This window comes from Pimephales promelas, chromosome 3 (genome assembly GCF_988280905.1).
Source record: "Pimephales promelas chromosome 3, fPimPro1.hap1.1, whole genome shotgun sequence".
NCBI lineage: Eukaryota > Metazoa > Chordata > Actinopteri > Cypriniformes > Leuciscidae > Pimephales > Pimephales promelas.
Window position 1 is genome coordinate 36,183,743 of NC_142771.1, and position 13,048 is coordinate 36,196,790.

General features: G+C 37.3%; 2 protein-coding genes across 2 annotated transcripts; one reads left to right on the forward strand and one right to left on the reverse strand.

The window, feature by feature from the left end:
• Positions 1-423: 423 nt before the first annotated feature.
• LOC120489521 (zona pellucida sperm-binding protein 3-like) lies at positions 424-2,368 on the reverse strand. Its single transcript, XM_039686413.2, has 8 exons — positions 1,762-2,368; positions 1,556-1,677; positions 1,366-1,469; positions 1,111-1,288; positions 921-1,038; positions 765-847; positions 605-693; positions 424-533 (listed from the first exon to the last, which is right to left on the reverse strand). Exons 1-8 carry the CDS (start codon positions 2,335-2,337, stop codon positions 466-468), a joined length of 1,338 nt encoding a protein of 445 aa, XP_039542347.2. The 5' UTR covers positions 2,338-2,368; the 3' UTR covers positions 424-465.
• A 4,928-nt stretch (positions 2,369-7,296) lies between these two features.
• On the forward strand, positions 7,297-11,471 carry LOC120464921 (E3 ubiquitin-protein ligase TRIM16). The gene is given in 7 exon segments (XM_089128825.1): positions 7,297-7,977; positions 9,190-9,285; positions 9,371-9,604; positions 10,102-10,261; positions 10,570-10,617; positions 10,787-11,292; positions 11,294-11,471. Coding segments are annotated over 7 exon segments (1,641 nt in total). The 5' UTR covers positions 7,297-7,404; the 3' UTR covers positions 11,318-11,471.
• The last annotated feature ends 1,577 nt before the right edge of the window (positions 11,472-13,048 follow it).

The window sequence follows — 13,048 nt, forward strand, 5'->3', positions numbered from 1 at the left end:
ATAGCTATAACATATCAGTGTTTACACGCTCATTACATGTAATAAATGGCAAGTGCTGGTGGTTCACATGCGTTCGGCCAATCAGCATACACTTGCATCACAGACGGTTTGTGCTGGTTGAGACCCTATTCTAAAATAGGAGCTAAATTAGCTCCTAGAACTAAAATCATTCCTTGTTCCTGCGGTGTAAACACAACAAAAATCCAGGTACTTCCGCCAATAGTTCCAGGAAAAGGTTCCTCTGGTACAAAAACCTCAATTTTGTGTTGTAATAGGCCTAGCCCCACAAATGGCTTGAGCAAAAGGTACCTCCCATAAAGGCCAGTAGAATTAGGATTTTTGTGGTACATGACTGACCAGAAACCATGTTGACAAGTTCAAAAGTGTAGTATCTGTGCAAGTAAAAACACCAAAAAACCCAAATATATTAGCAACATTTATTAAAAATCACCATGACATTTCCAGTTATTTTTGGCCATAGCCATATTCTTTAACATTGATGGGGCCGACAGATGCCTTCTCCCAGCGTAGATCTGAGGAACAAATGATTAGTGAGAACTAAAGTCATGTATGCCAATAACAACTTCTCAGAGTTAATCCAAACCTGCAAGCAGTTGATCACTTCCACTTCTAATGCTACACGTTGTGTCACAGCAGCCACAAACCTGGTCAGAATCATCTGCAGACACCCACCTGACAAAACAAACCCTCAAATAAGTTAACACAACCAATTCACCTGTACACGTATTTAGCAGGCGACATACCCATTAGCAGAGAATGAACAAGCTTTCTGTTCAGAACTTGGAGATGTTGCTGCAGCCACCTTCAAAATGCACGTGATGTAGACCTGCAGAGACAATTGTTTGTACACCATGGCAGCATATCATAAAAAGAGTTGCACAACTACATGACATGCTTACCAGCCCACTGTCCGCTTGCTGGAACCTGAACGCCTCTAGCTGAAACCTTAGCTTATCACCTTGAGTCCGGGGCATAAAGTGAGACGTGGAGCCTGTGAGCTTGGCATCAACCAGGCACCTGTGAACAGAACCCAGTTAGAAATCACACAACCCTTCTGGAAGCTGGGATACATGAGGTAGCACCTCTCACCCATTATTCTCAATAAAGGAGTATCTGGGGACAGAAGCAACATCAGGGACTGCAGTAGCCACACAGCTGTCCACAAACACACGGATGGGAACATGGCTGTACAAACGCACTGATGCTTCAAGATGTATTATGTCACCCAGGAAGTACTGGTTAGAAGGTCTCTCAAATCTCCAGTCATCTGAAAAAATATATATAATAATCTTAACAGATGAATCACAAACAAACATTCTACAAATCTTTATGGGCTATACCAACCAGTCATGAGCTTGAGGGAGAAGACGAACACATCCTCTGCAAACTCAGTTGAGGCATATGGGATCCAAGTGGGCATTAAGGCGTCACTGCTCACATTATGTGTTCTGTAGGAGTTAAACAAGTGGTCATCTCTTGCCCATAAATGGCAGGATTAGAACATCCGTTGAGCCTGAATTAATTGAATCCTCACCTTGGATAATGACACTCGATGGCAACCACCGCACCACTGCTCCTGACAATAGGAACACCATATGAAGCCTCTTGTGGGGTGTACATAATGTTGAACCTATAGACAAGCTCATCCTCAGTCACCTAAACAGAAAGAATAAAAGAAGAACAGTCACATGGACAGTTCAGAATACCTACTGTATGATTATGGTCACAACAGAACCTTACCATTGAGGTGCCGCTACATCCATGCAGTTCAGACTCAAAGATCAGCACTTGAGCAGAAGAATCCTCTCCAGTTGCAGTACAGCCTCCCAGTGTAAAACCAGAGGACAACAGTGGGTGCCCAGTCCCAAAGAAGTCCTTCATCACTTCCACATATACTGAATTCTCTCCACACTGAGCAGCTACACTGTTGGCAGGGACAGGATAAGGCAACTCAAAAGGAACGTCTGGCTGCTGTGGTTCTTCTGGTAGACTTGGAAAGCTCCACGTCAGTTTTGCCACTGGACCCTGCAACAGCTCTTTTAATTGAACACCCATAAGGTCTTGAGAAGACTTTCTTAAGTCAGTGCTGACTGGTGTCTGGACAGGAACCTGAGCGGGAAAGCTCTGTGGTGCAAATGCATTGTTGCTGGGAACCAAAGACATCCAGGATTCAGACTGTTGAGAAGCTTGAGCTAATGTTCTAGGCCTAAACTCACTTGGACTCTGATTGTGCGCTGCTCTTGCTCTCCATTGTGCTTCAGAAAATCCAAGTGCAAGAATAAACACCAATCCAAATCCAACCTGCCAAAACCCCATTATTGCTAAGCTTGTTTCAATAACACATTATGGTGCTACCATCCAATTTTATGCAGATGTAAATCAGAATGGCTCCACCTGCACCTGGCAATTTGCTCAATCAATGTGTCACAGGTGAAAGTCATTGTTCTTTACTACGCAAAATAAAATACATTAACATATGAGGGCATGTTATTAGTAGCTAAACCAAAAGATTGCTTATTTTAAATAACAAAATGAAAGGATTAATTCTCTGAAATACAAACAACCTCAACTCTTTTTGTGTCTTCCTTTTTTTTATTAATTCAGACACATGGCCACATAATTGCTATAGACGATCCAGAATAATAAAGTTTAGTATGTTTCAGATTATAACAAAGGTTCTTCCCTCATATCAACAGCAATCTTCACAGGGGTCTGAAATGGAGAAATTTAGTTCAGAACCAAAGGAATGCAGGAACATAACAGTATTTGACTATAGATTCATTGATTTGTTTTCTCCACATTGCAACTGTAAAGTTTAGGTTGATCAGAGTGTTTGTGGATTCATTGTAGACTTCATGCTTTCTTCAACTAGGCCTATATGCTGGTCAGCACCAAAAGACTATAATCTGAACAGGCTACTAAATCAATTTAATTTAAAATACAAAAGTTAAACTCATTAGACATTAAGAACTTAAAAAAATGTTGGTGCTTGAAACATGACAAATCACACATTAAAACTTGCTGGAGAATGTTAAAGTAAGTATATATAGTTAAGTTCACAAATAGTTTGTTAAGCAGCACAGTGATCTCGGTCACTATAGCGGTCCCTTTTCCCGTAGCAATCACAGTCTCTAGTTTAAATAGTTAAATAGTTGGTCAAACAGAACAACCATTAACTTTGAATGTTTAATTCAGCAATTTATGTTCCGTAATCATCACAGAAATAAAAAGCTGTTGTTGCATTTTTTAATTCAATTTTGTGTAAAAATGTATTTACTTCTGCAGTTGGATCAAAACATTATGTGACCATAAGATTCACATTACGGAACGTCCCCCTAAAGTCCTATAAGGAACGTTATAATAGGACCAACTTAGACCCATATGAGAACGTTTTGATTATGTCCTCTTTGAAACGTTGTTATGTGACCATAAGATTACCTTTACGGAATGTCCCCCTAAAGTCATTTAAGGAACGTTGAACTGCAGCACTTTCATTACCAAAAGAGGACGTTTCAGGAACGTCCCGAATGTTCTGTAAAGGTTCGGAATGTTTGTCACCTTTAGAGAACTTTTAGGAAAGGTTATTTATGGTCGCAGCAGCATCACCTTCCACCTGGGAAACTCGTCCGGACACAGACGTGTCTCTAGTAATGCACGTCATTACAGTATGCTAGACGTGTATTTTTTATTTTTTTTTTATCTTTATTGATTTTGTTGTTTCAACTTTAAATGTTGTGCATGTAAATGACTATATGTAAAGATATAGTGGGAAAAAATTACTTCTGATTCATTCATTCTTTGTGTTGTAATACAGTCAACAAAATGAAAAGGTCTCATTCTTATCATATAATGAATTTATATGTGGGGAAGAAAACATTCAAGCGTTAAAAATAAAAGTTAAACATTTATGAAATGCTCCCTGTTGTTAGTGATTTTTTAGGTCAGTCTGTTATGATTGAAATGGATGTTTTATGGTGGAACGAGTTTTATGTTGTGTGTGTGTGTGTGTGTGTGTGTGTGTGTGTGTGTGTGAAGTAACAATGTGTATCTGTTCTTTTCTCAAGCTCTATTTGTTTGAATGAAAATCACATTTATTTTATTATTTATTGTAGTGAAACAAATACATAAATAATTTTTATTATTACTACCAAAAGTACCTTTCAGTTACAAAATGAACAGATTGAGGATAGTGTGGTTTTGATTAATAAAATGTAAAATAGTTTGAAGTTCAGAATAAGTAGATGTTCTGGGTGTTTGCTAAAGTGTTGCAAGATGGTTGCTAGGATATGCTGGGTGGTTGCTAGGCTCTTGTTAAGCAGTTGTGGGGTGTTGTTGCTACAGTATATGGTTGCTAGGGTGTTCTGGCTGACCTTCCATAACATCCATACAAGCATTTCCAACTCTATTAATAACGGTTTAAAAAGTGGCTATGACAGGAGTCCAGAAATATATTTCAATAATAGGCCTACCTTGAGCTTAATTTGTTTAGTTTTTATTAATTTAATAAATAATTTTTTAACTTGATAGTTTCATCCTTACATATACTTACTTACTTATATACTTACTACTATAATATAGTATACATTGTTAGTCCCGATATTCTTCACGTCATATAGATTTGAATGAAGCGCTCATGTAGATCAAAGGAAGGGTAAGTGATTTGTTTCAGAAAATGTTTTTGTTTTGCTGGTTGAAACTCCTGATAGAAATCACTAAGTTAAGTGGTCTAAATATATATATATATATATATATATATATATATATTAGGGCTGTGCAAAAATTAATTGCGATTAATCGCATCCAAAATAAAAGTCTGTGTTTACATAATATATTTGTGTGTGCTGTATATAATTATTTTGTGTATATAAATACACACACATGCATGTATATATTTGAGAATTATTTGCGCTTAAATTCTGTATATATATATATATATATATATAGATATATAGATATAGATATTTTATATATGAATAACACATTTTCTTAAACATATACATGCATGTGTGTGTATTTATATACACACATTAATTTAAGTGTAGTGAAGTTTTTTCTTCCACGCAACAGACCAGGAGACTTTTGAGGTATCAAAATACCTCAAAAGGCTGTGAGGCTCAAAATAGCCCCACACTAACGCAGTAACATAATGAGGCTCCATACATGCCAAACGAAGCATTGATAACTTTGTAAGTGTACAGACCGTTTAATAAGAAGATGCTTTATAAAGACAGTTCACTTCGTGTATACAGGCGGCGCCATCTTTAGAAAACAGACTCGACAAGTCAAACCACGAACGACGTGCTGAGTAATCTGACTATTTTCTAAGATGGCTCCTGTCTGTATTCATTTGGGAGGGTTCATTTGTATTTCGTAAATACACAACATAGTTTTCCCTCCTAAAGTTGTAGTAAAAATAAAACATTACTTCAACAGTAACATTTTCTTTTAGTGTCAGATGCATATACTTAACCTGTTGAAATGATTCAACAGACACCTCAGTTCATCAGCATAGCAGTTTTCTGTGCCTTGAGATGCTAATCTGGAGGTGTTGCATTGAGGAGGAGACTCTTGAAACAAAGCAAATGTAAATGATTCAACAGATTACCAGAGACGCTAATCTAATCAATCTGACCAGAGTGGTCACACTTTTACCATTACAAAAGCAAAACTGTATCTTGAACTTAATGGCCAGGAAGTGCATAAAGACAAAAGCTAATGTGTGACACCTGCTTGCTTAATCTTCTTGGCCTCAAAATGGTAAAAACTATACATTTTTCGGTTAAAATTACTGTTAAACCTTTATGAAACATGTTAATAAAATTTGTAATCCCACATTAGCAAAAAAAGTATTTTAGGTTTGTGGGAGTTTTTTGCTGTAGGCCTAATGTTAGAAAAATGCTGAGATTTCGCAGCTTTTACTGACTTTTGGTATGTAATATGAGTGATATTTCATAGACACTTGTAATTTGTCTTTTTTGCATTTTCGTTCCGCTCTACGACAAACCCGTCTAAGTTCAAGTGTGCATGGTGCTAGTTACCCAAGGTTCACCTTTTCTCTTTAGTGGAGATTATGTCATTTAATGGACATCGGATGATGCCAACTCTAAATCAACATAAACAACTGACAAATTTTCTATGTATTTTAATCATTTTGATCACAACTTTAGTAATAGATCACAAAAGTAATAATAATTGCTTTAACCCTTTCCTGCATTCACTGTTATACGGCATGGGAAGCTATCACACATCTTCTGAAAGAGTAAAGAATCTCCTGATCAAAATACTTTAAACTCCCCGAAATTAGGCTACTTTATCTTATAAAAACGAAAAGATGTATAATCCTGTAATTCTAAGTTCTCTTCTTAGTCTGACTGTTGGGGGCCTTTCCATTAGAGATAAAAAAAAAATAATAATATATTTATCTACTTGGCTATATCAGAAGAATTTTAATCAAAGAGAAAAGTTTTTCACCTAAGGCAATGGTGAAGTGGAAACAGGATTACCACTTTCTTGTTTTTAAGAATTTGTGGTATGATATAAATAAATATGTAATCCCTAACAAAGTCAAATAAACTCACTTTAAAATAATAAACAGATACTATCCTTGTAATGATTTTATTAGTAAATTTAAAGAAGGGTTTTCGCCATTATGCAGTTTCTGCAAAGAAGAAAATGAAACAATTGTACAACATTTCTCAGATTAAAAAGCTGTGTTTCAAATGTTGTTGTTTTTTTATGAAACTTACCCACATTAAAAAAAGGGTTTTGTTATTTATCTTGATATACTGTATATGTTCAGATATTCACAATACAATATTCTGGGGGGCATTAAAGTTTTGTGAAAATTATCACAAACGTGGGCAGTTGCTGGTATCTTTTTAAGACTCTGGTGGGGAAAGGGTTAATGAGCTCATTGTTTCCGCCTAAATGAATATGTTAGCTAATTGTATGATCTCTGTATTATCTTACAACTGTACTTTTTTGACATATTGACATTACTTTGACAAAGTAGACGCATGCATTCGTGAATATCTTCGTCTGTCATTCATGAGCACGGAACTTGTAATATTTTCGACTACATTAGAAGAGCACTAACACAGCAGTAAAGTGTGTGTGTGTGTGTCTGTGTGTGTGTGCGTGCGCGTGCGCGTGAGCGAAGAGGAAGTTGCTTTACAGACACGCCTATTTTACCACGTCACTCAAACACAGAAGCGGGAAACTATTTCAACTCCTCAGTTCAGGGAAACTGAAGTATTGTTAAGCTGTTGTGTGTTTGTGTCTCTCTAGCCCCTTTCACACAGCGCGTTGATCCCGGGAAATTGCCAGAACGCCTTCTCTATGAACGCAAACACGACCCGGGATTGACTGTATTCGTGCGGTAAAATGGCAGAAGCCAGAATTTCTCAGGATGAGTTCATGTGTTCAGTGTGTCTGGATCTCCTGAAGGAGCCAGTGACTATCCACTGTGGACACAGTTACTGTAAGATCTGTATTACAGACTGCTGGGATCAGGAGGATGAGAAGAGCGTCTACAGCTGCCCTCAGTGCAGACAGACCTTCAGTCCAAGACCTGCTTTAGCTAAAAACACCATTCTGGCTGAACTGGTGGAGAAACTGAAGAAGACTAAACTTCCTGCTGACTGTTACGCTGGAGCTGGAGACGTGGAGTGTGACGTCTGTACTGGAAGAAAACACAAAGCCGTCAAGTCCTGTCTGGTGTGTCAGGAGTCTTACTGTCAAACTCATTTTGACCGTCATGAGGAACTTTTCTCTCGTAAACCACACAAAGTGATTGATGCCACTGGACGACTGCAGGACATGATCTGCCGTAAACATGATAAAGAGCTAGAAATGTTCTGTATCACTGATCAACAGTGCATCTGTGTGTGGTGTAAAGAGAGTGAACATAAAAACCACAACACTGTATCAACTGCAGCACAGAGGACAGAGAAACAGGTATGAACTGAGAGAGATTGATCACGCAGAAATGAAAGTGTCTTTATTTACTCACTCATTTACTCATGTATGTTGGTCCAAACCGGTTTGACTCACTTTCTTCTGTAGATTGTAAAGATGATGTTTTGAAGAATGTCTAAATATCTATTTTGGTCTATACATTGAAAGTCAATGGGAAACAAAAGTTTCAAGCTCCAAAAAGAAAAAAAAGCAATCTAAAAAAAACCCTAGTGGGTAAAAAAGATATGTGATTAATTGCATTTACATGCACTTAGCCTACAGTATAGTGTACTTCAAATTAAAAGTATATTTAAAAAAATAAAACTGAACTTGCAGATAATATACAATTAATGAAATGAAAGGCTACATAAGTAAGGAAAGTACATTTTCATGACTTTCACTTTATAAATACACTTTGTAATATCAAATTTAAAAATTTACTTTAAAATACATTTTAATAATATTTACGTGACTCGTTTGTCGTGCTTTAAAGCAGCGCACTTATTTTGATGTGTTTACTAACATGTAAAGTACTTGATTATAATCACAGCTGTTATTCACCATATTAAAGTTAATACATTTTTATATGTACAAGAAACTGAAGAAGACTAAATATTTAGTTTACTAAATTTTTATTTAAGACTATATTTTAGTTTTTAATTTTACCTTTCTGTACATGACCGTACACTTAACTATATTTTAAAAACAATAGAAGCAATTATGAAATTACATATGAAGTACTTAATAATTCACTGTTAAGTTCAGCTAATCGTTAAAATATAAATTTAAACTAAATATAAATATGAATTTAATACATTTAATGGGAATTAACATGCAACTATACGTGTCTGTCTGTAAAAACTACGTTCATTACAAACTTAAGTATATTCTTTTAAAGTATATTATTTACATGTCATTTTTAAAGGAATGCTACTTTTAAAAGTACTTTTTTTAAAGGACCAATTTGGATTCACAAATCAAATCAAAGATCAAGTCATGTACGCAGAGCCCAAATCAAAGATGATGACGTCAATAACATCAAACTTCACTGATCTGTGGTTTGAACTACAGTGTAAACTTGCCATGCTAGATCTTCAACCCTTATTGTGTGACAGTAGTTTTAGTAGTTTTATTAGTGTAATAGTAGATCTTTAACCCTTATTGTGTGACAGTATTTTATGTGTCATTCGCTGTCTTTGGTTTGTCCTCCAGAAACAGCTGAAGGAGACGCAGATGAAGATCCGTCAGAGAATCCAGCAGAGACAGAAAGATCTTCATCAGCTGAGAGAGGATGTGGAGTCTCATAAGGTGAGTCTGGAGAAGAAGAGAAGTGTGAGACGTCTCAGTTTGGACTCACTGAACTCACTGTGTGATTGTGATGTGTGTGTAACAGCGCTCTGCACACACAGCAGTGGAGGACAGTGAGAAGATCTTCACTGAGATCATCCGCTCCATTGAGAGAAGCCGCTCTGAGGCGACACAGCGGATCAGAGATCAGGAAAAGACTGCAGTGAGTCGAGCTGAAGGACGACTGGAGCGACTGGAGCAGGAGATCAATGATCTGAGGAGGAGAGACGCTGAGCTGGAGCAGCTTTCACACACACAAGATCACATCCAGTTCCTGCAGGTAACAGAGATCTAGGAGAACAGGATCATAGTGGACTTGAGCAAGAGACTCACAGAGAAACATTTGATGAGAGCAGAATGAGACCAACATAAGCAGAGCAACAAAAACACTCTAAAGTTCAGATATTTGCATTTAATATAAAAATTTAACTATTCCACATTCATTTCACTGCAAATAACATGCAATTAAGTTTCTGAAAACATTACATCCAATCTGCACTTATATATTTTAAAGTATGTAATTTCTGTTATAAGTACGGTATTCTTCTTAAAAGTTCACTTTCTTTTTCTCAAGGAGTGTAAGTGACAGATACTGGAGTTTGTGAAATGAATGTCATGTAATGAAAATGAGAAGAAAGTTTCTGATTGTGTGAAAGTGCTGGACTGAAGCGAGTCACTGAAGAGAAGTCAAGTCTACAAGAGCCGCACAGATCTGATATAGTGCAGGTTATTGGCTGAAGTGTGGAGATGATGAGTTTTGATTTGTGTTTTCTGTAGAGTTTCCAGTCTCTCTCAGCTCCTCCTGAATCTACAGACGAACCCGACGTTCCCTTCGGTTCTCTCTCCTCTTTTGATGGCGTGAGAGAATCTGTCCGTCAGCTGAGAGACAAACTGGAGGATTTCTGCAAAGAGGAGATCAAGAAGATCTCAGACGGAGGTAAAGTCCTGCGCCTCCTTTATACACACGTGTGAGAAAGAGCCCAAATCTGAACCTACAACAGTTTCTGAAATGTTCTTGTGATTTATAAAACATCCATAATGTATGGTCGTACTGTAGGATGAAGTCCAATTGGGATTTAGGATTGAATTCGATACGAGTGTTTTATTTATGAGGCGTCTGGAGATGAATCTGTTCTCAGAAATGAGTCATACATCATCTAATATCAGATTAGAAACGTCTTAGAAATGAATGTATTTGATCTTGTCATTTCTCTTCACACTGTTCATGTGTGTTTATTTCCACAGTCACTTTCACCAACATGAATCCCAAGACCAGGAACGACTTCCTACAATGTGAGTCACTAGAAAACAAGCAGAAAAACTCACTGAGTGTGTTCATGTTCTTCCTGTAGAAGGAGAAATAAATCATGATAGAAGAGTTTTATAATTGATCATGTAAATGAGGATTTGCTCAGGATATCTGTCTATAATTCCTGTTTCTGATGTGTTTTCTCTTCATCAGATTCCCATCAGCTCACTCCGGATCTGAACACGGTGAATAAACGCCTCCATCTGTCTGAGAGGAACAGAGTTATTACTCACAATCGCACACAGCAGCCGTATCCTGATCATCCAGATAGATTTGATTATTGGCGTCAGGTGTTGTGTAGAGAGAGAGTGTGTGGACGCTGTTACTGGGAGATTGAGTGGAGTGGGAGTGTGTATATATCAGTGTCGTATAAGAGCATCAGCAGGAAGAGATCGGGGAATGAGTGTGTGTTTGGAGGTAATGATCAGTCCTGGAGTTTGGAGTGCTCTTCCTCCAGTTACACATTCTGGCACAATAACATACGCACTCCTCTCCTTGTTAAGCCCATCGGCAGAAGAATAGGAGTGTGTGTGGATCACAGTGCAGGAACTCTGTCCTTCTACAGCGTCTCTGACACAATGAGCCTCATCCACACAGTCCAGACCACATTCACTCAGCCGCTCTATCCTGGGTTTTGGGTTGGTTCTGGATCATCAGTGAAACTGTGTTGATGTTTCAGAATAGACTGTAGAGAGATTTTACCCATAATACTTTGAGCTATATGACAAATCAGTAACAGTGAGATATTAATTACAGAGACTCTTATTTTAATTTTAATGAATAAAGCTGAACTTCTGCTACTGAAATAACACGTCATAATAAATGTGTGTTTTACAGTTTTTTCATTTGCTATCAAGCATCGGTCGATACTGAAGACCCAGAAGTCTCTCCCAAACTCAATCATTTTGCACTTCTTTCACACAGAATGCATTCAATGACCACATTTCCCAAAATCACTTTGATTACTGGGATCACGGCATTAATCACTTTGATCACTTGTTTTGATGCCAGATCCAGATTCGTTCACGAACCGGCCATGTCTATGATCACTACAGTCTGCAGAGAGATGGAGGCGGCAAGAGAAAAGGTGAAGACTGGCGAGTGGAAGCTCCGCAAATACACAAATAGAAAGAGTAAAAGTGTGGGAGACATTTGCTGAAATAATGAAAGATGATGACCAAAGTGCTGGCTTTGCCTTTGTTATGTGTAGGCCTACGTCTTCTTGCGATGCAGTGTTGTTACACGTCTATGGCCAAATGACGCTACGACGAGCATTTAAAAAATGCGGTCAGGAAGCGGGTCGGGTAGGCCTACAATATTTTTTTTACTTTTTTTTGCGGTCCGAGTTGCGGGCGGGTAGCTGAAAACGTCGGTCGGTTGCGGGTTGTTTATACATTGACCCGCGCATCACTGATATGAATATATGTCAGGCCACAAATCCACAATAAAACTATGCATGATGTGCATTTGCTTTGGTGTTGTTGCCACCCCTTGCAAGACGTTTCAAAAACACAAGCATAAAAGTTAATATATTTGTGTGTGTGTGTGTGTGTCTGTGTGTGTGTGTGTAGCACAAACTACTTTATTTGTGATGAATCAATTTGACAGCACTTAACAAAAATGAATAAAATAGTAATAATAAATGTTAAATTAAGTACAAAAACACATTTTATCACAATAATAAATTGATTAATATAAATGAACACACATTGATTTAAACAAGCAAATAACTAAATAAATAATTAAACAAAAACATTTGATTAAAATAAATAGCATTTGCAAATCTAAATAAATACATTTTGATCTAAAAAAAAAAAGAGCCACATAGCCTGTCTATAACCGTAAAGTACCAGTAGAAAAAACGCAATGTAGCCCTACATAATCAGAACATTCAGCACATTTATGTTTTTGATATTCCACAGTATAAATTGGGTCTTTATTGAAACTATACTTGTATATTTTATAGTGTGTGTGTGTGTGTGTGTAAATGTATACTTATGTAAATGTGCACATGCATAATTATAAATATGAACATAAAAAGAGAAAAGTGCACCAAAATGCCACGTGCATAAAAAGTAAAAAGGTCAATAAATATAAAAAATTGCATTCACTTGGGAAAAAAAAACTGAGTGTAAAAACTTTTTGCTTCAAAAAAAAAACTTTTTGCTCTCAGCTTCTACGGTTTTTCGGTGCATGTTTCTCTTTGTTTTGTTCTCGTTGTTTTTCTTGAAAGCAAGTACAGACTCTGTTAATGTTCAAATGTTCTGCAATAACGAAAATAAGCAGCAGATGTCAGCATTTATCTTTCGTTTCTGTCCGAGTGCACCTGTCGGAGGACCGTGCGTGACGTCCCACACCTCACCTTATCCGTCCCGCCCCTGACGTCGCAGACACACACAATTCATTCACGCGCTC